We start from the raw sequence: 27,068 nt of genomic DNA on the forward strand, positions 1-27,068 counted from the left end.
GGCTAGGAAAAATGCATGTTTTACCTGTATTAAGAACTTCAGGTGACTTATTCTTTGAGAAGGTCTGTTGTGCCTAGGCTTTGGAGCAGGGGCTTGGAGGAGGAGTGGTCTTTTTGTCATAGATGTGCCGTTTGTTGTCCCCATGACAATCCAACCACATTTAACCAGCTTACAAGCCTCTGAAAAATCAGTTTTTGCATGTACTCAAGTCAAGTCCTGTTAGAGCTTAGTAGCTAAATTCCCCAAAGAGTTTGTTTTCACTTGGCATGCTCCAGCCCTGGGCTGAGCAGGATTCTCCCTGCAATTACAGCTCTAGCTGGCTGCACCCCAAAGCCATGGAAAGCAAAGTGCTGGAGGCTCTCTCATGCAGCCTCAGGAAAAAGCTGGTCAGAGTCACTTGTGCGTGTAGTGGAAGCATAGCTGGGATTCCCAGTTTAGCAGTGTGAAGAGGTTTACAAAGTACACATTTTAGTTACTGTGATTTACCTTGGATTTCTGTTTAAACACTTGGTTTGATTAAACTGCACCCTCCTGCTAGAGTGGAATAAGGGCATGAATGGCTGAAACTAACAGTGGGCATCCTTAGTGCTACTGCTGGAGAGGGGAGATTGGGGGTGAATTGCTGAGTTTCTCAGCCTTGTATCCATCATTTCTAGGCAGAAGGGGCAAAGGTGCAATTGCATACCAAAAAAGAGTGAGGAAGGAACGTGGGAGTGAGAATTCATGAATTCTTTATCTACTTGCAGAAGGACAGCAACAAAAGGATACAGCTTTTCATTCCACTCAGGCCTCTTCGTTTTCCAGAGCTAACACTGCACTTTGGGCATATTCTTCTACTCCTGACAGTACTAAGGCTGGTCACTGATGTGATTGCAAATCCAATGCATGCACGGTTATATTGCTACTAACGTTGTTAGTCCAGGTTAGAATTTTGCTCATTTTCTAAGCTCTTTGTCTCCTCTGGAAATGAAGCAAAAAAAATGCTCAGTAGAGGACAGCATATGATCAGGTCTGGCTGGCCTGAGCCCTGTGGGGTGTATGATCCTAGGAGTCCCTCCTGATGCTTCTGTCTGTGAAGAAGGGGCAGGGGAAGGTTCTCTGCAGGTGTCCTGGTCCAATCTGATAGCAGAACTGCAAGGTTCAAAGGATGGAATGCAGGCATGGGTGTTACTGTGGGCAAGAGTTGTGAAGATCTGGGGGGACCAGGTGCGTTACTCGCTCTCCCTATGGCACGTTGGCAGCCCAACTCCTGTAGCGTGGTGCCTTTTGCCTTGTTGGAGAAGGGATGGTACCTTGCAGGGGGGCTTCATGCCCTTTCTGGCCCCTCGTAGAATGACTCTTGTTGTTAAACATGTGTGTTGCACTAGCGCTTAGAGGCCCTAAAGGAAGTCCAGGTCCCAGGGGGCTAGGCACTGTATGTACAGAGTGGGCGACAGTCCCTACTGGGAAAAGCTGACAGAGTCTAAACAACCGAAGGAGGGGAGCGAGGAAATATCCCACTGGAGCACAGAGTGAGCAAGCTCACGCGGCAAAGCGGAGACTGGAGCCCAGGTCTCCCAAACCCCAGTCCAGGGTCTGAATCAGAAAATCAGCCTTCCACTCCCCAAGAAAGTGGCAGGTCTCCCATGCACAACGTTGCCATGACACTCACTGGTTTACCGCGCTGGGGACATAGGAGTTTCACGCGTGCTCCCAGCATTACGGTAGGAGGAGAACGGAGGCGCTACAAGCGAGGATACAAGTACAATCCCAGCATTACGGCAAGGGGGCGGGCTGGTGTCGCGGGAGCTGGGCGCGAGTTCTCGTGAGATCTCGGTGCAGGACGAGGAGGGAGATCCAAGCCGGAGCAAGGGAGCCAGCTGCGGCGGGTGAGTGTGAGAGGCCCGCGCTGCCCCCCCCCCCTCCCCCGCGGGCCTCGCCCCCAGGGCGGAAGCGGGACTGGCCGCCCCCTCCCGCCCTGTGGCAGGCCGAGGCCCTTCTTCCCGCAGAGATCCCCCGCCCGGGCAGCAGCAGCAGCACAGGGCCCCGCCCCCCCAGAACCCCCACCTCCCGGGGGGGCGGCAGCAGCAGCAGCACAGGGCCCCGCCCCCACAGGGCCCCCATCCCCTCGGGGGGGGGCCAGCAGCAGCACAGGGCCCCGCCCCCCCAGAACCCCCACCCCCATGGGGGGGCCAGCAGCAGCACAGAGCCCCCCCCCCAGAACCCCCACCCCCCGGGGGGGCGGCAGGAGCAGTACAGGGCCCCGTCCCCCCAGAACCCCCACCCCCATGGGGGGGGCAGCGGCGGCGGCAGCAGCACAGAGCCCCGCCCCCCCAGAACCCCCACCCTCCCGGGGGGGCGGCAGCAGCAGCAGCACAGGGCCCCGCCCCCACAGGGCCCCCATCCCCTCGGGGGGGGCCAGCAGCAGCACAGGGCCCCGCCCCCCCAGAACCCCCACCCCCATGGGGGGGCCAGCAGCAGCACAGAGCCCCCCCCCAGAACCCCCACCCTCCCGGGGGGGCGGCAGCAGCAGCAGCACAGGGCCCCGTCCCCCCAGAACCCCCACCCCCATGGGGGGGGCAGCGGCGGCGGCAGCAGCACAGAGCCCCGCCCCCCCAGAACCCCCACCCTCCCGGGGGGGCGGCAGCAGCAGCAGCACAGGGCCCCGTCCCCCCAGAACCCCCACCCCCATGGGGGGGGCAGCGGCGGCGGCAGCAGCACAGAGCCCCGCCCCCCCAGAACCCCCACCCTCCCGGGGGGGCGGCAGCAGCAGCAGCACAGGGCCCCGTCCCCCCAGAACCCCCACCCCCATGGGGGGGGCAGCGGCGGCGGCAGCAGCACAGAGCCCCGCCCCCCCAGAACCCCCACCCTCCCGGGGGGGCGGCGGCAGCAGCAGCACAGGGCCCCGTCCCCCCAGAACCCCCACCCCCATGGGGGGGGCAGCGGCGGCGGCAGCAGCACAGAGCCCCGCCCCCCCAGAACCCCCACCCTCCCGGGGGGGCGGCAGCAGCAGCACAGGGCCCCGCCCCCCCAGAACCCCCACCCCCATGGGGGGGCAGCGGCGGCGGCAGCAGCAGCAGCACAGAGCCCCGCCCCCCCAGAACCCCCACCCCCCCGGGGGGGCCCAGCAGCAGCACAGGGCCCCGCCCCCCCAGAACCCCCACCCCCCCGGGGGGGCCGACAGCAGCAGCCGCACAGGGCCCCGTCCCCAGACACAGGATGCATCCGATGAAGTGGGCTGTAGCCCACGAAAGCTTGTGCTCTCATAAATTTGTTAGTCTCTAAGGTGCTACAAGTCCTCCCGTTCTTTATACGGATGCAGACTAACACGGCTGCTACTCTGAAACCTGAACCTCCAGGGACATTAGCAGAGGGCCCTGCTCCCCGATACTGACCCCTCCCGGGTAGCAGCCCAGGACCATGCCCCCTGATACTGAACCCCCCTGGGGAAGTAGCACAGGGCCCTGCCACTAGTGTGCCCCTTCCCCTAGGGCAGCATAAGAACGGCCATAGTGCATCAGGCCAAGGATCCATCTAGCCCAGTATCCTGTCTGCCGACAGTGGCCAACGCCAGGTGCCCCAGAGAGAATGAACAGAACAGGGAATCATCAAGTGATCCATTCCCTATGGCTCATTCCCAGCTTCTGGCAAACGCAGGCTAGGGACACTATCCCTGACCACCCTGGCTAAGAGCTATTGATAGACCGATCCTCCATGAATTTATCTAGTTCTTTTTTGAACCCTGCTATGGTCTTGGCCTTCACAACATCCTCTGGCAAGGAGTTCCAGCACAGGACCTTGCCCTCCACCTCTGAACCCCCGGGCCAGTAGCTCAGGGCCCCGCCACCAATGTGCTCCTCCCTCTGGGCAGCAGCGTGTGGGTTTTGGCTCCCTCACTTTTACTGCAGCTGACAGTTTTGGTTTTGCATGCTGTATGTGCAGGGCTCTACCAAATTCACGGTCCATTTTGGTAAATTTCATGGTCAGAGGATTTTTAAAATCTTAAATTTCACAGTTTCAGATTTTTAAATCTGAAATTTCACATGGTTGTAACTGGGGGTCCTGACCCAAAAAGGGGTTGTGGGAGGGTCACAAGGCTACTGTAGGGGTGTCGTGATATTGCCACTCTTACTTGTGCACTGCTGCTGGTGGTGATGCTGCCTTCAGAGATGGGCAGCTGGAGAGCGGCGGCTGCTGGCTGGGAGCCCTGTTCTGAAGGCAGAGGCGCCGCCAGCAGCAGTGCAGAAAAGGGGGTGCCATGGTATGTTATGGCCACCCTTACTTCTGTGCCACCACCGGAGGTGGGTCTGACTTGGCCCCAGGAGCGGCCCGTGCAGGGGAAGAGGAAGTTCCTGTCCCTCCACTGCCTGGCCGGGGCTGGCAGCTGGAGCCTGGTGCAAAGTAGGAGCCCCTGGTCAGGGCGCCCCCACCTCTGCTCCTCCCAAGTGGTTGGGTGTTAAAGGGGCCTTGGGCTGGCTGTTTGTATGGGGTGAGTGGGTGACCATCACACCCCCGATCACGTTGCCCACCTATAAGGCTGTCCCTGCCCCCCTCTCAAAAAGTGATGCCCCCCATACCATGCCACCCTCACGTCTGAGCCGCTGCTGGTGGTAATGCTGCCTTTAGAGCTGGATGCCCAGCCGGCAGCTACTGCTCTGAAGGCAGCGCAGAAGTAAGGGTGGCAATACCATGATCCCCCTACAATAGCCAGATTTCACGGTCCGTGACTTGTTTTTCACGGCTGTGAATTTGGTAGGGCCCTATGCATGTGGGAAGAATGTGGACTCCAGAGCAGGGGTTCTCACAAAAAATTTGTTGGTGGCCTCAGAGTGTGGCCACCAACTCTTGCTAGTGGCTGCTCCTACAAATCTGTCTTTCTGTCCCTGCCTCCCATGGCCCTTTAGTGAGAGCTGCCCCCTTCTCAGGGAAGGTGGGTCAGGAAGTCACCAGCTGCCTGTAGAGTCCCCGGTTCCCTGTGCCTGACTGGGAAGGAGTGGGGGAGCTGCCTGGGGGAAGCACTCCAGCAACTGAAAGCTGCAGCTACCTCCAGCACTGTGCACACCATGTCTCCAGACGCACTGCCGGGGCCCCCCGAGGAGGCTGTGCTGTGCAGGGTACCCCGATCCCCACTGGCAGTGCCAGCGCAAACACCAAGGTGGTACAACTTGCTGCCCTTCGTAACAGTTGTTCAGGAGCAACAGCTGGGCGCTGCAAGGAGGAATTGCTGCTTTGCCCCCACAATCTGTTTGGCTCCTCCCCACCCCCCATGCTTTGGAGGCTGTTGTAGCTGGAAAAAAAATCCGCTGGTGGCTGCATATGGCCCTGGTGGCCGCATTTGAGAAACTCTGCTCCAGAGTGACTTGAAGGAAGGAGTATGCCTTCCCTAGGTTACAGCAGTGAATAAGACTGTAAGCTGTCCTGGATGTGTCACTTTTGGCTTTGTGTGTGTGTGTTTACAGCAGAGAGTTCACCATGGAGAACCTGGAGGATAATACAACTGTGTTCTCCACCCTGAGATCTTTCAACAACTTCATTTCACAGCGTGTGGAGGGGGCATCTGGTCCAGCCACACCAGGATCATTTCAAAGTACCTTGCATATGCAGTACCAGCAGAGGGTGCAGGTGAGGCATCCCTGGCTTGCTGACAGCTGTAGTGTCACTGCAGTCAAGAGTTTAGATTTCATTTGATCTTCGGCCTGGAGATTTGTTTTAGTTAGGAGATGGGGCTTGTCCCTTCTTACATTGCTGTCCCTACATTGTCAATGAGGGAGATAATTTGCACCCAAAATAAAACTCTTCATTCCTTTCATTTAAAAAAAAAAAAAAGTGAGTTATGGGCCTGACTCTTTGTCCTGGTTAATCAAGGGGCTCCCTTGAATTCTTCCCCTTTAAGTTATCTGTAGGCCAACTCAGGCATCTGTATTGCGATTTCCCTTCATCCTGCCCCACGACTGAGCTTAACTGATGGCTTGCTTGCGGTGTTGGACAAGTTTTCCTGCCTTGCCTAGCTCTCTCTTGAAAACATACTGTCAGCTGGGCTAAACTATCGGTGGTGTGTTTATGATAGTGACTCTGAGGGCTGAATTGAGATCACCAAATTCATTCCATTGAGGACCTCTATCTGGGCCAGAATTGTAGCCCTGGAAGTGTAAATGTCTAATTTACTAAACCAGTCTTTATGGATACTATGGTGATGGGCATTTCAGCAATACCTAAGATATCTTAGACAAATCTCCCTTAAAGTTCTTAGCTTCTGTAGCTTTGTTATGGATCTCTGGTTATGTCTCTGAGTGTAAAGTAAGGGTTTGCCATATTTATTTTAATTTCCATTGCATTTAAAGTTCTGACTATAATATTTTAAACTCCTTACTCTTTTATTTGTGTGACACAGTTGGTTGTGGAGTCTTCAATATATCAAAGTTTGTAAAGTAATTTGAAAGCCGAAGCTGGAGGGTATTATAGAAAGGCAAAATATTATTGCTTTTCTGCTGATTGTATGTTTTTTGTGTCTCTCTTCACATGGAAACTGATCAGCTGGAGGAAGAAGCTGGTCAAATCCGTTCCAAATCTCAGCTCCTGCAAGTGGAACGGGAGAAGATGCAGATGGAGCTGAGCCACAAAAGAGCTCGCATTGAGTTGGAGAAGGCAGCTAATACTAATGCTAGGAGCTACGAGGTGGGTACGGCATTCGTGCTGTCTGACAGCCAAGGCTTCAGTCAGAGCATCTTGAGATCATTAAAACTTTGTTGCATGGCTGACAAATAGTCTGATATTGATCTGACCACCAGATATTCTGTACATTTATTGATTGAGCACTCTGTTGCTCATCAGTATAAAACAAAAGGAGATTCAGGTCTGCTGCATTAAACCTTGTTTCTTCCAGAAGCGTTTAAACTTCATTTGGCACAATTGCAAACATTTGGTATGTTTGACTGGAATGATAACACCAGTCATGCGACTGCAATACAAGAGAAGCTGCATTGATAAGACACTGAGCTCTAGTCAGTGATTAATAGTTTCGTTGCCTTCTGGTTGTGTGCCCAAATGTGTTTGCTTAGCTATGTCGCTAAAATAAGCAGCAGAGTTTGTGGGCTTTGTCATCCTATAAAGCTCTTAGCATCTCTCCGAAGTTCAGCTGCTAAAAAAAAAAAAAAAAAAAAGTCAATCCAGCAAAGTATTATAAGGATGCTGGGAGACAGATTTACTCTGTAGCTGTGAAATGGTGGGTCACTGAGTAAATTCCTGGTTCTGCCTCAAGTCAGTCGATCTTGGGATTAAGCCAAGAACAGTTCAAACCTGAATCTAGCTGAGTCAGTCACAGAAACCCTTAAAATACTGGTACAAAAAGGGAGCAGCACTAATCCAGCAGTGTGGTAATTACCCTGCTCAAATTCAGCGTTTCATGAGTCATGTGGATAAAGGTTTCAGGAACCGTGCGTTGCTTTGCATAATCTTTGCTTAGTATGTAAATCTGTGGCCCGATTTGCTTTGATTAGCAGAGCAATTTGCTTTACATTTTTCAATAAGTGCTAATCAATTTGAGTTAGAAATGAACTTGAAATGGCATGGGAAATGCTGTCAGAGTGCCAATAAAATAAATAAATATGGCTGAAAAAACCCCTAAATCTGCCCCCATATGTTGGTGGTTTCGTTGCACTGGTTGTTTATGTTGTATGATTAAAGTTGACTTATTTAAGATTAAAATATTTTAGACTTAAAATGCTCTTATGCAAATAGAAATTTCACAGAGAAACTTGTCTTGTTACTCCAGATATCAAGGTCCCAGGCTCAGTGAAATAAACTTCTTGTGAAAGGGTAATTGATGTATCCAGGGTTTTCATGTTTGAGCCAATGTAAATTATGCTGTGCAAACCATGAAGCCAACTCTGTGTGCTAACGTCCATACATCAGTTCAAGAAGTGCTTGGAATCTGTCTGGTAATTTCCTGGCTTCATTCCCTGGTCATTGAGAAGCTGCCAGTGAGATACTAGCTTTGCTAGCGAGGGGGTAAAAGAGCTTGGCTCTGAAAAGCATTGGTTGGTAGGGTTGCCTGTGGGACGTATAGTGAGGAAAGGGGCAAAGAGGAAAGGACAATGTCTTCACCGTTATGGCTCTTTCTTCTTTATGAAGTCCCTTTACATTTTCCCTTCCCTAGCGAGAGGTTGACCGTAACCAGGAGCTCCTCACACGCATAAAGCACTATCAGGAAAAGGAAGTGGAGGCTGAGGCTAAACTGAAGGAACAAATGGAGATGAATAAATCCTTTAAGAAGAGCATGGAGACTGTGAGCAAGAAGCTGCAGGAGAAGGAGAGCAAACTGGCTGAAGCTAATGAAGTAAGAGCACAGCAATTTCTTATTTCACCCAGTGCTCTAGGTGACTTTGAGGGTCACATGGAGTTGAAGCAATCCACTCTTGTTACAACAATTAGAACCACAGTGTACACAGTGATTAACAAACAGAGATGAGATGTGTCCTCTACTCCAAAGAGCTTACAGTCTAAACAGGACAGGAGACGGGATAACAGTTCGAGAGTGGTGAATATGGGGAATATGAGACGACATTGCTTGGAGAGGTGGATTTGGAGGAGAAAGACAGTTGGAGGGCAAGGGCAGGGAGAGTGTTCTGGGCATGGGGGAAATCAGGATAGAAGTCATGATGTGGAGAGTGGGGGAAAGCAATGAAGGGAGTGATAAGATGAGAGGGAGCCAAGGGAGTGAAGGAAACAAGCAGGAGAGTTAGCGGAGCTGAGATTTAGGTCGGACCAAACTACCTAGAGGAGACATCTTCCAAATATGTCTTAAATGGCAACTTCCTTTACTAGCATTTGTTAGCTAAGCACCCAAAATTTAGGGATTTGGGGACCATGAGGGGGGGTTCAAATGAGTGGATTTAACTTGCCAATTGGAATTTGTGGCAATAAAAATAGGAAGACTGTTGGAGGTTGGAAGAAAAACTAACCCAATAATAAACGCAGCTGACCTATTTCTATGCCACCTTTATCCCCACATTGGTAAAATTTGGGACAGGGATCTTGTCTCTTTAATGCATCTAACACATTTTGGGTGCGATCCAATACGTTTCAGAATGCTAAAGGTGGGAGTGAGGTATGAGGGTCAGGCGAATAATGGTTATTCGAGCCAATGTGGCTTATTCTTCAACTTTGTGAAGTTCCTTCCTCTGCTTTGCTGTCTATATTTGCCATATAAGGTTCGTCAGTCAACTAGTTTATTTCAGACTTGGCAGTACTGATGTTTGTCCCTCTGTGTGTGTATTCCGAGTAAGTCTGAGAGTGAGAGCTGAGTCTAGTAGCTTAGTAAAGGTGTAATGGCAAATGCTGCTGTGATTACTGTCTTAGCCATACTTCTTTGTGCCAATCACCATGGTAGCTAGACCCCTACTGAGGGCTTATCTTTGCTATTACTTGACTGGTTGAAAATTTTTGGGTCTCTATTTTGAAAACCCATTGCTTAGGAGCATGTGGATATGGTGATGATGGGATAATTGTCAACAGTAGGACACATCCTCTTGTGAGCATAGGTTCTGGCTTTGAGGTTTGCTTTTTTGCATACCAGTTTGAGGTCATACACTTAATGAATAATGGAAATGTCAATTTGGGTGGCAGGGCAGACGAAAGAGAGCAAAGAATTTTCTTTGACTTTGTTCTGAGGTGGGTTTGCAGGTCTTATTGTGAATTATTTCTAGATTCAGTGTTTCACATTAGTCAGTTGTTATATCTCAGCAGTTTGCATTCCATAATGTTCAGCCTGGAGGTCCAATGGTCTATTTGTTTGTTGTTTATTCTTCCTCTTCTTTCTGTGAATCCAGATGATCAGCGTATTGAAAGGGAAAATATCTGAGTTGCAGTGGAGTTTAATGAATCAGGAGATGCAAATGACAAGCCAGGAATCTCAGAAGCAGGAGCTGATGGAACAGCTGGATGTGCAACACCAGTGAGTAGGGGATTAACAACTGCCAGGAAAAAAGAAATCTTCAGTCTTCTGCAGCTGCTGCCATTCAGAAAACGTTCAACAGCTTTTTTATTTTTGCTGTTCAAAGGGCTTTTTTGATCTGGATGTGTAGGTTATAAAATTTGCCGGAAACTAGCGCTGAGCAGCAATTTAATTCTACCTTCATAAAAAAGCATCCAAGCTTAAAACCGCCCTTACTTCTCATATTCATGTTGATACTTGATTTTGTACTATGTGTAGTTGAGGGGTGATTAGAAGATCTGATGAGGTGTGTGTCTGCCTGCTGCATCCTCCTCTTTCAGCTCCATGTACCAACACTCCTTTTTAGGATCAAGGTTTAAATGACTCTTTCTTTATGTAATGTACTCGTGTATTTGTTGGTGTGGCCATGGGGTAACTTGATCGTGAGGATCTCTATGGATATATGGAGTCAGTATTTTTTTAGAAGAATGAATATTTCTGCTTTCCTAAGTAGAGGTAATCTGTCTCCACAGTGAATGTCTCAGTTGCTCCAGAACTTTAAATTAAATTAAAGAAAGGTCCTGCGGGGCAGTTCTTGCTTTTACACCACAACAGTCCTTGGTTGTGGTGGTAAATGACACTTGAATAAGTGTGTGTCTCCAATATACCTCTATATCTATAATAGATAGTTCCCATCAAGTGATTCTTGTATGTAAATTTGTCTCTTATGTCTACTTAAAACAGAAAATGTCAGGAGGCCAACCAACAAATCCAGTTGCTGCAAGCAAGCCAGTCTCTGTTGGCAGAACATGAGCAGAAAATTAAGGTGAGAGTGTGTGAGACCCATGCTGAATGTCTACTTTTCATTTTTACATACAAAAAGTATTGGGAAGATTTACCTTTACAGAAACTGAGAGCCACTCTGTCATATAAATGCCTTGCTTGTTAGGTGGGTAGAGCTGAAGTTGCCTAAATTCAGATGTCAAGGCACAGAAATTAGAAGGGTGGATTACACAGTCTATAATATTCAGCACTTGTACAGTAACTCCTCACTTAACATCATCCCAGTTAATGTTGTTTCGTTGTTATGCCGCTGATCAATTAGAGAACATGCTCGTTTAAAGTTGCGCAATGCTCCCTTAGAATGTTGTTTGGCAGCCGCCTGCTTTGTCCACTGCTTACAGAAAGAGCAGTCTGTTGGAGCTAGCTGGTGGGGGCTTGGAACCAGGGTGGACCAGCAGCCCCACATCAGCTCCCCTAAATTCCCTGTGCGACAGCCACCCAGCAGGCTATCAATTGTTGGCCAGTTCAACTGTCCCTCCCCCCACTGCTGTGTGCTGCTCCTGCCCTCTGCCTCGGAGGGCAGGAGCAGCAGCTCCTGTACCCCTTCTCCACAGAGCAAGGGGGACACGACAGGGCTCAGGATGGATGGAGTTTGCTGGCAGCAGTTGCTGTCTCAGTTGCTGATCTACTTAAAAAGTCAGTGTACTTAGAGTGGGGTCAGCATACTTAAAGGGGCAATGCATGGCTCGCTGTCTCATACATGGTGTGTGTGTGTGTGTCTGTCTGTCACTCACACACACACACACACACACACACACACACACACACACAGTGTGTCTGTGTCTCTCTCTGCCACGTGAAGCTACATTAAGAACAATGTGTTAACTCTTGAGGGCTCAGCTGAGAGCTAGTTCTTCATTTAGCAGTAAGACATTCCCTGGGAAATAACCTACCCTCTTCCACCCTGAGACTCCACTACCTCAACCAAGCTTCACAATCATCATTGCTGTGTACAGTATTAAATTGTTTGTTTAAAAGGTGTAGTGTGTGTGTGTATATAAAAATAGTCTTTTTTCTGACTAAACAAATTTCCTTGGAACCTTAACACCCCCCCTCCCCCCCCCAAATTTACATTAATTCTTACGGGGAAATTGGATGAACTTAACATCATTTCGCTTAAAGTAGCATTTTTCAGGAACATAACTACAACGTTAAGTGAGGACTTACTGTATAACATTTTTTGTCTTTTCTGTATCACAGAGTCCAAATGGTCAGAAGCTGTACAGATCCCTTCTGTGTAGATAACTGATTTGCATCGTTATATAGCAGATTATTTGGATGCAAGCTCAGCCTGGTCTTGTCTGGTCACTCAGGGCTCTGGCACAATACTTCTAGACATGTTTGCTTTTTCATGGCAGATGGTGAGCCTTGAAACTCTGAGCTCAGTTCCTGTTCTGGGGTAATCTTTCCATTGGAGTCAGGGTATTCTTTTTAATATGCATACAAAGTACAGCTAGCTGCAATGCTTTTGATTGCAGGTTGACTTGTTGGGGGAAGTATGGAGATGCCCTCTGTCCTGCCAAACTAACTTCTGGGCCAGTTAGGAGTGATTCTCTTCTGTGGAGATAGGAGGCAGTAGAGATAGAAACAGATGGAGAGAATTAAACTTGACTTTGAGGGAATGCTGATTGTGGAGTTTCCTTTGGTTGGCATTGGGTAGAGCAAGATTGAAGGGCAGCAGCATTGCCAATTCTTTATGGATGTGTCAAGAGAAACTTCTACAGCAGGCAGAGTGACTGGAAGTGGAGGTGGGGAAAGAGGACAACAAACTGCAGCACTGCTCTAAATAAACTCTTATTTATTGGAAAAACCAATGTGTGGGGAAGAAGGTGTGGTTCTCATCCCAGAATCTCTCTATCCAATGAATGTCTTCTCATTTACTCATAAGCTAAATTTGTTAGTCTCTAAGGTGCCACAATTACTCCTGTTCTTTTTGCGGATACAGACTAACACGGCTGGTACTCTGAAACCTGTCTCCATTGTGTGTGTCTGTTCTGACCACTCCTAATAAGTCCATCAGAGTACTAATTTCTCTCATAGATTACCTTATGGTAGGTGAGAAGAGATGACCTTTGGCTTATTACTCCTTGACAAATAGGAAATTGATGTGTAAAAGGGAGGGCAGATGTCCTTTTAAATGTTAACAGTACCCATTTCTGATGTATGTTGGAGTTAATGTAAGGATAGAGAGAGTGCTAGAGAGAAAAGGATTTGGACAGGTTTAGCAGTCTGGTGGAGAGGTAGCTCTGAGCCTTCCTGAGCTAAACTCAGTTGTCGTCTTGTTCTCATGTCATCACTTACTTTCCAGGATCTGGAACAGAAGCTCTCCCTGCAGGAACAAGATGCTGCAATTGTGAAGAACATGAAAACAGAGCTGGCCCGATTCCCAAAGATGGAGCGGGAACTGTTCCAGCTCAGGGAGGATAATGCCTACTTCAGGTGAGAAGGAAAGATCTGCCTTCAGTATGGGGCATATGTCAAAAATGGCTGTCTTCTGCTGTGATCCATCCTCCTATAGCTGTCATTTTCTGTCTCGGGGGCTTTGCATTATACAGTGCATTATACAGAATGGAAATTTCCAAATAGAATGCTGTGGAAGGAAGTTTAAAGGTCTTCTGTATCTACTGTGTATGAGGTTGAGCCAGTGTTGTAATGGTTACTAGTTATTGTGATTTGGAGGATTCTGGATAATCTCCTTTTGCACAGTGTGAGGGGATCATGAAATGAGGATTGGTCATTTACCTTCAACTTGGATCAAAGGGAAGGTTGTGCATAGTAAGGGGAGATTGGAGAGGGATTTGATGCTAAACGTACTTGCTGATAGTAAATCCTTTCTTTATGGGATTTGTGATGGGCTATCTCTTCAATCTCACGACATTTCTAACATGTCTATCCCTGTAATATCTTGGCAAAGATTTTAAATTCTTATTTTGTTACCAGCCAGTCAGCATTTCCACTAATGTTTTGAAAGCATTCTTGTGCCAGTGTATCATTTTGAAAGACTGGCTGCTGAAGTTCATAAATTGCTCTGGTGCTGCCTCTTTTAGAATCTGTTCTGTAGGTTTCCAAAGTACTAATGAATTTTGAAACTTGGTTGTCTTGTGTTTATGGAGTAATCTGGCATTACTTTGATATGCTGTTATCCTGAGAGAGTTTAATTTCAATCTCTGAAAACAAATGAACAAAAAGTCTGAAGTACACGAGTATCTGATCTTGCCAACTTTCCTTTACCACAATTTAGAAGACTGGAGTCTAAGCAGGCTCCTTTGAGTTTGCTCTTGATTTATGTGGACTACCACCATTCAATGACGATTTATCATGGAAACTCTCCAGGTGCCTCTATGCAATCCTCTCTGTTTGGAAATGTGAAATGTGTCATAGCAGAGTGGAAACAGAAGCACATTGAAAGATTAGTGGTCTTATTTTTGACACCATTGGACTGACTAATGTACCCCCACAAAACCTATATTAAAATAAACTCGGGGCTGAAGAAATCTTACTATCTGTAAACGGACAAGAGCACTAACTCTTGCCTGTTTCCTTACTTGCTGAGTTCCAGACCTGCATTCATATTGACTTTGCATCATAATGTCAAGGCTGTTGTGTTTACTTTAAATTCTGTTTTTGTACAATCAGTAAAGCAGGTATGACATTTTCATATGTTTGGACATAACTCAGGGCATTTTGGAGTGGGAAAACTTAGCCCAGTGAATGCTACCTCCTGTGTAACAGTCACTTTGTAGCAAAGAAAAGGAGTACTTGTGTGAGCTGTAGCTCACGAAAGCTCATGCTCAAATAAATTGGTTAGTCTCTAAGGTGCCACAAGTACTCCTTTTCTTTTTGCAAATACAGACTAACACGGCTGTTCCTCTGAAACCTGTCTTTGTAGCAAAGGTTATAGAAGGTTACCACTTTGGCTCAGTGTCATAATGGCTTTTTTAATACCTTATGCTTCCGTGTGTGTGTGTGTGTGTCCAGGAGTTCACATAAGAGAATTGAGTTGTTGTGGTGGCTTTGTAATGGCTTTGGCCTTTCTCTTTTTCTCAGGGAAATGAAGGAAAACAATGGGTTACTCAGAGAGGAGGTGGAAGGTCTCCAGAGGAAACTGGAGCGCTATGAGAAGGTTCAGGCCGATCTAGTGAACCTCGAATTGGAGAATGAGGTGAGGAGCCAAGAACATTTGCTATATAAGTAGAACTGGGGCTACTGCTCTTGCTTGTGTGGTCTTTTAGGGAACTTAAGTTCCTCTAGACATAGCGAGGGTACAGACAGTGATTGCTGTGGTTTGTGGTTCGTGCTGGCCCAACCCCAAGATGTAGCCTAAGATGTAGAATACCCATATGAGGGGAGTGTTCATAATGAGAGAAAAACAAAGGTCTGTCCATTGTTCATCTTAAAGACTTCTCTAAGTAGCAGCGCATCTTCATTGTGGCATCTCCCTTTCACATTGCCCCACCTATGAATGCCCTTTCGGTTCCCCAATGCTTACCAGAGGTGTTGGTATAAGATAGACACATAATGGGAACCTGTAACATACCCTCAGATCAGTTTTGCTGGTAGAAGGGGCCACTGTACAGTCTTGTATCAATACAATTGATTTCTTTGTTTTGCTGTTGCCTGAATCACCCCTTTCACCCACCCACATTTTACTCAAAGGTAAAATGATTTTTCAAGATGATTACCCGGTCATGGAAACTGTTGTGGTGCAGAGCTGTTCTAAGGGCTAGATCTGACTTGGGCAATCCAATCTGGTACTGAAAGCATAGAGAGTTGTGATGCATATCCCTTTGGTGGGGGAGGAGAAATGGGCACAGCAGCTGGTATAGAACTGGCATGTTTGGAATACTGCTTTAATTTCTTTGGTCTGTGTAGTAACAGGATCTGGTGCATGGGGGTTAATTCACAAGGATAGATAATGGATGGCACAGAAATGGTACATTGTGCCATGTAACTGTGGTGGTTGGGAAGATTAATGCTGCTGTTAATAGTGTCTTGGGTACACAGAATGATGTTCCAGCAGTACTGGGCCATGCATAGATGATAAAGTCCACAGGAAAAAAAGTGGAAAAGGCTAAGGTGGAAGGAATGAAAAATGCAGCTATAGGAGTTGAGATGTAAGAACACTCATTTAGGTTTCTTTATTGACTTCTTTTTCTTCCTCCCTAGAAACTTCTGGGAAAGTTGAAAAGCTGGGAAAAACTAGATGAGAGCACTGGCTTAAATATCAGGTAGGTGCTGATGGAGTTAAACCACCTGTTCTACTTGCTTTACTTCTTAGTGATCTTGATGGCTTAAGCTTGTCAGGCTGTCCACCTTATCTGTCCTCCCGTGTGCAAACTTGTCTGTTGGTACTCCTCTCTCTCACTGCTATGAAGTATATATGATTTTGCCTTGTTAAATACAAACAGTCAAAGAGTATCTTTTGGGGATTAATTTGTGAACTGGTGACTGACAGCCTGACCCGATCCATTTGAGACTGTGGTGGGTGGAAAGCTGGTTCAGCTTTTAGTTCTCTAAACTTCTTGCGTACAACTACATTCATATTTAGAAGGAATTGAGTTGGTGTGACCATATTAAGAGTGGAGCGTTTCATGAGATGTACGGCAAGTCACATATATGAGCCTGTGATGCATTATTGAAAATATAATTCCTGTAATGAAATCTCAGGAATGTTGCGTTAGACTGACCTGTTGTGTTGTTTTCTAAAGTAGTAACTTAACTTAACAGCTTTTTCTCTTATTATCCTGTATTTTATATGATGGTAGAGGTGTAATAAACATTTTTCACTTCTGGTGCTGAGAAAATTTCTCTAGGGACAGTGAAATGATTGTAACACTTGTCAAAGAGAGGGCTGACGTGTAACACTGTAGATCAGGAGTTCTCAAACTTCATTGCACCGCGACCCCGTTCTGACAACAAAGTTACCCTGGGGTGGGGTCGGTGGGGGAGCAGAGCCCAAGCCCAGCTGCCCTGGGTGGCAGGAGAGGGGGCCACAGCCTGAGCCCTGCCACCCTGCGTGGTGATGCAGCTCGGGCTGCAGCTTCAGCCCCGGGTCCCAGCAAGTGTAATGCTTGCCCTGGCAACCCTATTAAGTTGGGACGCCATCCACTTTGGCGTCCCAACCCACAGTTTGAGAACCGCTGCTACAGATACAGAGATTGACATCTTTTAGCATTGAACTAAATCACAGTTCTGGCTCTTCTAATTTGTCTGTGATGTAACCAAAGAGTGGTATTTGTTGCATCTTCTTCCCAGGGATAGCTGCTGCTTTGCAAGAAAAGTAATCTGCGAAATTAGGGCCATGCTCAGGTGCCACCTTTGCAAGGGCTGTGGCTCTCTCAATGTTTCAAGTGTGATTATGCTTATTGGTGGGAAGGGAGGTGTTTTGCCCAAAAGAACTGCTTTCCTTTGTACATCCTTGCATTGAGAGCTATGCTTTAGACAAGAATTAGGCTTGACCTGCAACTTTTACCCCAGATCAAACTTCCCCACTCGGGCCCCTGTCCCTATCCCATCAATTGCAGCTGCATAACAAACAAAAACACTGGAAGTTTTGCATGCAAAATGATGGCATACTTTGGGCCTAGTCTTGTTTGGATTTGGGATTCTATATTGGGTACGCTGCTACTTGAGGTAAAAGAGGATTGTCTCTCACAGGGCCAGCACTAGGCACCAGCAAAACAAGCAGGTGCTTGGGGCGGCACATTTCTAGGGGCGGCATTCCGGCGCTGGCCATGCTGCCTATAGAAACGTGCCCCAGCTCGCCTCCGCTCTGCCTCTGCCTGCTCCCCTGAGTGCACCGCCGCTCCGCTTCTCCCCCCTCCCTCCCAGGCTTGCCGCGCGAAACAGCTGTTGCGTGCGGCAAGCCTGGGAGAGGAAACCGAGTGGTGATGGAGCAGAGGTGCGCTGGGGCGGGGAGCGGTTCCTCTACCTCCCCCCTGCCCCGCTCACCTCCGCTCCGCCTGCTCCCCTGAACGTGCTGCCTCTCCCTCAACTGAGAGGGAGGGGGAGAAGCGGAGTGGCGGCGTGTTCAGGGGAGCAGGTGGAGCGGAGATGACCTAGGGCAGGGCGTTTCTGGGGGTGGGGGGAGGAGCTGCAGGAAGCAATGGGGGGGGGGAATGCGGCATGTCTGGGAGAGAAGGTGGGGCTGGGAATTTGGGAAAGCGGTTGGGAAGGGGCGGGGCAGGGGGGGAATGAAAAAAAGCGGGGGCAGCCAAAAATTTTATTGCTTGGGGTGGCAAAAATCCTAGAGCCGGCCCTGTTCTCTCGCAAGCAATGTCCTCTTAGTTTTCTCATAATTCTTTGTGTTGTCCAATGTGTGTGGTGAGCTACCTTTTCCTTAATGCACGTAGGTAGATAGCAATGCTGAGACCGTCTCCTGCCTCTGCTCAGAGTTCATATGTTCAGACTTGCAGGAGAGTGAAGTACTGAGTTCTTCCCAGCAAACTTTCTCTCTGCCAGACAGTGGTATGGAAGCTTTTACTTACCTCAAGCTGTTAAAGGTTTAATGAGGTAATTTCACAGTGGAAAGGAAATGGAACCAAGTGACTCTTCCTGCTGAAGTCTGATAACCTCTTCATTTAAAGTCAGAATATTCGATGAGAAGTGTTAGTGAGGTTTTTTATTGTGCCGCATTGTTTAGCAGTATTAAGGGCGTTTCTTTGTACAGACGAACAAATTGCTCTCAAGAAAATCACCTTTTGCATGTGATTGCACCAAGTGGAATTGGAGCTACTTTTTTTTTCCAGGCTTCTTTCAGTATGAATTATGATCATTTTCAGCCAGGAAATGAGACCAAGTATAAAGGGAGATCATTGTCCCAATCATATTCCTGAAGCGTACCTCTTGTGAAAGCTTGAGGAAAGTTAATTGCTAGACAGTGAGTAGGAGAGAATGGGAACAGTTGGATGGTTATCCCAAAGAGCCAGTGCAATGTACTGTCTGTCTGCTAATAACTAGAGAAGCAGGAAGAAAGGGAATGCATTATGTCCCTTTGTCTCCTCTTCTTAGTTTCTCCACTTATACATGGAATGCAGGGGAAGAGCGCGCAGCCTGTGGCTCTTTTGGGGAAGATGGTTTTTCATTTCCTCCCGCTGTTCTTCAGGGTTTCTCTTCTGTGTCTGCTCGCAATGGCTTTTGTTCACTGATTGCGTGGTCCCTGGAGGTTCCCTGTCAGATTAGTTTATGAGCAGGGCTTTTGGTGTGTAATTTTATGTAATAGTATTTGGAAGGGGAGGGGGCATCTTCTTGGAGTGTTAAGGCCAAACATCTCTGTGCTTATCTTTTTGGGGAGTTTTATGAGAGATTTGGTGGTTGTCTTTCAGTGCTGTAACTTTGGTGGAAATAAACTATGAAAAGTGCAAAAACTAAATACCTTACTCAAAAGTTGCTCTCTGTACTGTAGTCCAGTGACCACAAGTTCTGAATTGTTGCCATCTCAACCAGGTGATGGGAATCAGTTCCATCTTCTTTGAAACCCGTGATTGCTCCCTTGCCTAAACATTAGAAATTGTAGAAGACTGGCTAACATTGTCGCCTAGCCTGGAATTGTTTTGTGTTGTCCTTCCCCTGCTCCTTTTCATCCTCTCCAAAGTTCTTCCTACTCTTATGGTGGTAAGAACAGCACATGCTATTTTTAATTATACCCTATATATAATGCAAGCATAACTTCAACAGTTTACCAATATGATGGACGTATAAGTTGTGCCCCTCCTTACCCAGATCATAAAATTGTACATGGCATTCTATCTGTTACGCTCCACTTGTACCCAAATCACGAAGCTGTCTGCAGTCTCATATGCATTTGACCAAGGGTTCCTCTATATTCATGTCCTAATGCTGTTCACTTTCCAATTTACTAGACTCTGCTTCTTTGTTAAGAGTGGTGTAGTTTGGGTTTGCAGGAACTCGGTCAGTATTTTGTGAGTGCCTTTATATTTACCCTGTCATGGATTCCCAGAGATGCTAAGCCTTCAGTTATCTCAAATCTACAGTTCTTCTGCAACATTAGTTTTCATCTGCAGAATAAATCTACTTGCTGTGTATTAAGTGTATTAGCCTCTTTATTTTGCTCTACAGGCTACTCGCTTTAGAAGAGGCACTGCTGGCTGATATAAACTATTGTAACTCCTGATTGCTAGGAATGAGCTGTGATTCTATTGTTCTGTGTCAGTAAAGTGTGTTCCTCTTATTCTGTGTCTCTCCCTGTGGCACACTGATGACAGTAGATTTTCACAGATCATTGTGGATTGAGTGACCAGGTGGTTGGTTATTTTCAGAGAAGGACTTAGTGAGGGGCACCAGTACAAAACTTTCATAGACTTCAGTGAATATTTCCTTTGCTAGAGGGCACCATAACCTCAGAGACGCCTTCTAATGTAAATAAATGTTGCAAATCTCAGGCAAGAAATTAGTTTTGTAGAATAATAGTGTTTCTGGAAGGGAGTAGGCTTTCTGGGTTTGTAAAAAAGAAGTGCAGTTATTTTTGATGTCAGTGTGAGGAACTCACCACTAGATGGCACACTTTCTCTTGTTGTATCAGAAAAACATTGATTTCATTCTGGTATGCTCTGACTCCTGTACAAACATCAATTGGGCACCGTAAAAAGGTCAGGCATTAGTCTAATTAAAGTTGTTGGCTTGTTAAAATCAAATGTTTTAAAATCTATTTTAAAACCACACCAGTGTGATCATTTTCTCTGTGTGTATGTCTAGCAGAGTTCCTGTTTCTTGCAGCTATTCTGAACGTGAACAGAGATTCAGACACAGTTTCTCCAGTGACAGAGTGCAGTACATATCTTTCTCACCCATCTCAGCAACCCTCTTTTTCTCCCTGACTCCCTGTCCTTTCTCTCTTTTCAGACTTGTTCAATCTAGTTCTCTTCTTCACTGTTATCCACAGAATCATCCTTAAGAGGGAAATGTTGTTTTTAATATAATCAACCTGCCATTCTTTCCTTCCCATTGTTCTTTGTTTATGTAATGCTCAGAGCCTATGCGGCACTTGGCAAATACACAGACAAGATTCCTGCCCTGTAAATCTTCTAATCCAGTAATTTTCAACCTGTGGTCTGTGGACTCCTGGGAACCCTCTGACTATGTCTAAGGGGTCCATGAAAGGTGGTTGTTACCATAGATCAGTGGTTTTTAAGCTGTAGTCTGTGTCTGCACACTATGTCTAAGATTTCCAAAGGGGTCTGTACCTCCATTTGAAATTTTTTAGAGTCCTCAAATTAAAAAAGATTGAAAACCACTGTTCTAATCTAAATAAGTTTATAGCTCATCTGCAGCTCACTCTTGTACCTGCCTCTTCTTGTCTCTGTTCAGCTGCTGTTATCTTCAACTACTGGTAAACCACTCATAGCTTAGTGCTTTTCACTGCCAGATCCACCCCAGAATGCTGGTTGCAATAGTTCAGCACTAGAGTAAGGATGATTTGCTTTAGGTGGCTTGTTTAAAAAAGGAGGTACAGCCCAAGATAGGCTGGCTACTAAAATGTTCCCATCTGTTGTTGCTGGTATGGTTAGTTCTGAAGTGACCTCATGTATGTTCTCAAAACCAGGAGATTAGTGTTTGGAAAGACTCCTGGAAGATTATGCCCATCCCTACAGTCAGATGGGGTGGGGTAGGGGTGCCCACAGATGAGAAGCCACAGGAAGTATAAACTTCTGATCACTCCAGAAATCTTTCTCTTTGAAGAGAACTGGTGCAGAGAAAAAAACAGACAGTTGTGTTCTTTTTTATTTTTAAATTGGTGGCACTGATTTCTAAATCTGAGTACCACAGGTAGGATAATCCTACAGATCTGTCTCTGTGCAGTAGAACGAATCTCTTAAAGCTGTGGAGGATTATGACATTGGAGGACTGACTGGAGCGATGAAGTGGGGATAGCTTAGGCTTATACAAACTTCTCTCTAGGTAACTAGGTTTCAGAGCTGCGGCTGACCCACAGCTATCAGAACTGCTATGGGGTTGGTTGGTTGTTCCTCCTTTCATGGGCTTTGCTCTCCTATGAGAGAAGTCTGCTTGCTCAGCCCAGGAATCAGAGAGCAATGGAGTGTTTTGCGTTGCTCTCCAGGATTCTTTTCCTCCTTTCTATCTCCATGCCTGGCTGACTCTGGAAGGAGCAACGTCCATCTTTCTTCATAGGAAGAAAGGTTCTAGCCTGTTTGTGTAGTCAAAAGGGGATGAGGGATAAACTGTGGGTAGAGAGGTCTGAGGTGTATATTTATATCAAATGAGAAGTGTTGTGTTGTGTTTAATATACTGTGATAATGCTCAGAGGTCCCAGTCAGAATTTGGGCCCCATTGATCTATACAAATACATAGGAAGACAGGTCTTTGCTCAAAATGTTTATGGTGTAAGACAAGTAACATATGAAGGGAGTCAGGGAGAGGAGTGCAGGTGAGTTGAAGAGCTAATTTTTAAAAACTGAAAGCCAGGAGAAGGAGGAGGCCTCAGTCAGCATTGGAGCATGATGTCCCATGGAGGTCTTGGGATTGATTATCCCCGTCATTTCTAATCTTTGCATTTGCTTTGGGCTGAAGCCATCCCATCTCAGTGTCTGGTGTTTAATTCAGCAGCGATGTTCTCTGCAAGAGACATTTAGGACTGGAATGTCCCTTTCTGTAGTGATGACTCTGTTAGTGTGCCAAGGGTGCCCTCTGAGTTAAATGAAAGGGGTATCAGTGGATTTATTCTTGTACTGAAGGAATTCTTGGTTTAACTGAGTAAATGAGGCAATTGGGAGAGAGCCTGTGATCTTTAAATCACAGGACTAGGGTTGGCTAGTTTCAGCAGAGATATCGCATTAGGGCTGGAGGAGCTGCTTTGCCTGCTTGGTGTCCAAGTGTGTAAAGAGAAGCACAGATTTGATAGGATTTCAGGACAGTGCTTAAGGAGCATTTTCACTTTCTGTGGAGCCTGCCAGCTGCTGACCTGTCACCTAGAGCCAAAGAAGTGAACCTATTAGTCCTGACCTGGTTTTCTTCTTGAAACATCTGTGTACTGGCTGGCTGACGGATCTTGGGGACTAGTTTTCTGCTATGTCTGAAATGAATTAAGGAGAGGAGCAAGTATGTGGGTGTGTGCATTTTCCTCTAAGAAAGGATCTAATTAAGTGGCAGGTGTCTCTATTTAGTACACTGGTTAGCACAGTTGTAATCTGTAATTACACAGATGCAGTACTGAATACCAGAATTCCTTCTAGCCAGGTTCCCCTTTTGGAGTCGGGAGGCAGGAAAAGGGAATCATGTTTCTTGATTTCTGATTTCTTGATTGTGGATTAGAGTTTCTTTTGCAGTGTAGGGAAGGGAGGAGAGCATAGGAGTTCGGTATCTTTCACTTTAAATCCTGGTAATTACACTCGGCCAGACTAAAATTTCTTCCATCCGAAGCTCAGAATGTACTTTGCAACCATGAATGAAGTCTCATAATCTCCTCCTCTCCCACAAGGCAGTAATCTACCTTTCTATGAATGTCCATCTACCTTTCTATGAATGTCCATCTAAAATAAGTGTCTGCCAGTAAAAATAAATACATTTTTTTCTGCATAATTCTGCTCATTTGATGACTTTGCTAAAGCTGAATGCCATCACGTTCTGCCTAGCAAATCAAAATTGTAGCAGCTGCCCTTGGAATTATAAAAAACATACTCCCACTGCACTGCACGTTTAATAGTGGGCACAGGTTAGTGGCATTTCAGTGGCAGCGCACCTTGCCCGTTGGCTGAGCTCTCATAGCAGCTAAGCCAGAGGTGCGCTTCAGGTTTAGTGGTGCTGTCTACCTAATCTTCTTGCCATTTGGCTTCAAGTTATGGCTCTTGTCATTTATGTGAGATTGGGAAGCCAGCTACCTCTAGTGACTGACCCAAACTCCACGGTATTTGGCTCTTCTCTCCTTTAACTGCCTAGCTCCTGTGGTTATATGTTGTCTTTAAAAATAATCTGTGCAATATTTTTGAAATTTAATCAGGAAAATCCCACTCTATTTCTGTATTTAATGTACGAGGAGGAGTATTAAAGTGTAATATAGGTTTATTGGTGCTTTTTTGCCTTTGGGACAAATTGTAGATAATATTTTGTGTATAATAATATTTATATAAAATATTGTGGCATCTTGTTTGTATTTTAGTTTTGGATGAAAAATCATTGTCGATCTGAGAATACAGTCCAACAGTTTCTCTCCTTTCTATCCACTGCGCACCAATCTCATTATAATCAACTGTACTGAAGGGGGTGGAATGCAGCCATTGTATTTGTTTTTAAAGAAAGTGTAGGGGGTTATCCTGGACCTCACAGACCAATTAAAACAGTAGGTTTAAGAATAGTACTTAAATTAATGTATGATAGAAAGAAGAAGGTTTCTGTAAAGGAAAATTGTGCTTCCTCAAACTATTAGAATGTTTATGTCATCAAATTAATAAATAAAGGGACCTTGAAAGCTTTTGTCAAAGTCCCTCACAACAAGTTTTGTCATGAAGCTATGTATTTGAGGCAAAAGGTAGAGTACTTTTGTGCCTCAGAAACTGGTTAAGAATAGGAATAAACAGTCAACTTTGTTACATGGTAAAAAATGTAACAGTAGGTTATTGTACTAGGTTGGGGAGTGTTTAATATATTCATTAATAGTTTGGAAAATGGGATGAACCATGAAGTGGCAACATTTTCTGAGACAAAATGAAAAACGTAAGAATGGCCATGCTGGGTCAGACCAGTGGTCCATCTAGCCCAGTCTCCTGACAGTGGCCAATGCTAGGTGCTTCAGAGGGAATGAACAGAACAAACAATCATCAAATGATACATCCCCTGTCCTCCACTCCCAGCTTCAGGCAACAGAGGCTAGGGACACTCAGAGTATGGGGTTGCATCCCTGACCCTTTAAGGATAATCAAGACGAAAAGATGGAGGAATTCCACAAGGACATAATAAAACTAGAACAAGGGGAAGTTCAGTAAAACTGAAGAGCTAAATTGAAAATCAATAAGCAGAAATGTGTAATTAATGTGTAATTAACCTGTGGAACTCATTGCCACAAAATATTGAGACCAAGAGTTTTGCATGATTCAATACAGGGTTAGATGTTTATGTGGATAATGAGGCCATCTGCAGTTTATTTGGCCAAACTAACAAAAGTGCTATAAACTCTCATGTTTAATGCAACCCCTAACTGCTTTGTGTTGGGAAGAAACTTCTCCTTGGTGCTGATCATTTCATAATTATGCATTTAGGGATTAATGCACCTCTCTCTGAAACATCTGATGGGGGCTACAGTCAGAGAATGGACCACTGGTCTGATCTTGAATGGCAATGTCTGTGTTCCTTTGACCTCTTTCTCTGGTTGGGGTCATGGTGATCACTTTGTTTTAGAGCTAAGTGGCTCTAATTGGGCAAGAAGACAGGTTACTACAGTTGTGGCATGTGAAAACTTAATATAATGCATGTAGTATATCTGTAATTAATTGTAATTTATGATCTGCAAACATATTGTAACTTGCCTGCCTGCTGTAGACAAGGCTTCCCACCTACAACAAGCTGTCTCATCACAGTGGGAATTCCCTGGGTGATACAGAAAAGAAAAACAAATACAACATGTATGGGAACAATTTAAAAACTATCACTACTATTTTTGTTAAGTTACCTCTTTGCACTTACAAAGACTCAGTTGAAAACCCCATGGAATAAGCATTTTATGCTCTCTCTTCTCATGAATGCACACTTTTGGTTAACTATAAAATATAGCATTTGTATTCCCCTGTGGGTCCAGGGACAGAATAGGCCCACTGCTGCTCCTGCACGTCATAAGAGGCAACTAAAAGGGGGCTGCCTGGAGAAGGATGGGCTCCACCAGATTAGAAATTTTCCCAAGACACACCATATGATGAGCAAGTCAACAATATCCATACTGGATTGATCACAGCCCGGGTTAATAATGACCGCACCATCCACTGCCACCAGGGTGGACGTGACAAGTATACTATTGGTATAACCCCAACAAAGAGGATCCATGGAAGAGATAACATCACCATAGCCACATGGGATGTAAGGACATTGAAACAAATAGGGAGATTGAAAGAACTCACGTACGAAATGGAAGAATACACCTGGCACCTCCTAGGAATCTCTGAGGTCAGATGGAAAAACTTTGGAGGGGTACTAATGGAACGAGGCTATGTACTCTATTACAGTGGAGAGAACAAACATGTCAATGGCATAGGATTTCTTGTGCATAAAGATATCAATAATTCAGTATTAGGATGCCGCCCAATGTCCAGCAGGCTTATTTCCATCCATCTAAAGGCAGTACCGTTTAATATCACAGGGTACAAGTCTACGCCCCTACAATAGACTATGACGATGAGCAAATTGAAGATTTTTAAAATCAGCTCCAATACATTATCAATAAGATACACAAGAAAAATATCCTGATTGTACAGGGAGATTGGAATGTGAAAGTGGGTACTGAAGCACAGGCAGATTGGCAAGATTATTGTGCCCCTTTCAGTAATGCGGTAACCATTGAGAGAGGATTGAGACTTTTTGAGTTTGCCAGCTCTAACAATCTGGTTCTTTCAAACACATTAGAAGCACATAAAGCATCCAGACCAGGGGTCTCAAACATGCACAGCCCGAAGAGTTATTTTCTGCAGCCCACCATAGGTGCCGACTCCAGCAGCAGCCAAACTCCCCTCCCCGCGCGTGCCGCGTCCCCGCTCCTCCACCTACCTCCCAGCGCTTGCGCTGCCAAACAGCTGTTTGGCAGTGCTAAGGACTTTCCAGGAGGAGGGGGGACGATTGGGGACGCGGCACGCTCAGGGGAGGAGGCGAAGAAGAGGCGAGGCTGGGTCGAGGATTTGGGAAGGAGTTGGAATAGGGGCAGGAGGGGGCGGAGTCAAGGCATGGACTTTGGGAAAGGGGCTGGAATGGGGGCATGGGCAGGGCCTCATGCACTAGACGAGCAGTCTGAGGTATGAAGTTCAGCATGTACGATTCTTTGCTGTGAGTAGTTGGGAAGAATGTTTGTTAAAAGTGGCAACATATTTTGTATGAATAGTTACTTTAAAAAGTTCCTGCCATTACAGCTATGTTGATTGACTGTTAGTGTAGATCAGCATCAGTGTTACTGACATAAGGAATAGTTACAGGTGTTTATATTTTATTAAAACCCTTCTTCGCATTACAGTTTAAAAAAAGTTAATACATTGACTTTTAATAGCATATTATATGACTCCTCATTTTTTTTCTTTTTTGACTATACTTTTTGTGTTGTTGTATGAAAAGTTTTCAGTGATGCAGCCCTCGGGCCAATGTACTAGTC

At 46.1% G+C, this 27,068-nt stretch overlaps 1 protein-coding gene across 4 annotated transcripts in view; it reads left to right on the plus strand.

Annotated features, from left to right (window-relative positions):
• The first annotated feature begins 1,760 nt into the window (after positions 1 to 1,760).
• The window catches only part of MAD1L1 (mitotic arrest deficient 1 like 1), a 563,294-nt gene continuing 537,986 nt past the window's right edge, over positions 1,761 to 27,068 (plus strand). For 2 of the 4 annotated variants that reach the window (XM_048868281.2, XM_048868284.2), the window contains exons 1-9: positions 1,761 to 1,868; positions 5,439 to 5,601; positions 6,514 to 6,654; positions 8,135 to 8,314; positions 9,807 to 9,931; positions 10,655 to 10,736; positions 13,062 to 13,192; positions 14,801 to 14,915; positions 15,920 to 15,981. In XM_048868281.2, coding sequence (XP_048724238.1) covers positions 5,452 to 5,601; positions 6,514 to 6,654; positions 8,135 to 8,314; positions 9,807 to 9,931; positions 10,655 to 10,736; positions 13,062 to 13,192; positions 14,801 to 14,915; positions 15,920 to 15,981 — 986 coding nt within the window. In that variant the 5' untranslated portion in view covers positions 1,761 to 1,868; positions 5,439 to 5,451. The remainder of the gene's footprint in view (positions 1,869 to 5,438; positions 5,602 to 6,513; positions 6,655 to 8,134; positions 8,315 to 9,806; positions 9,932 to 10,654; positions 10,737 to 13,061; positions 13,193 to 14,800; positions 14,916 to 15,919; positions 15,982 to 27,068) is intronic. The other 2 variants (XM_048868285.2, XM_048868283.2) reach the window with 2 other exon arrangements.

Source organism: Caretta caretta, chromosome 10 (assembly GCF_965140235.1).
Source record: "Caretta caretta isolate rCarCar2 chromosome 10, rCarCar1.hap1, whole genome shotgun sequence".
In the NCBI taxonomy this organism is placed as follows: domain Eukaryota; kingdom Metazoa; phylum Chordata; order Testudines; family Cheloniidae; genus Caretta; species Caretta caretta.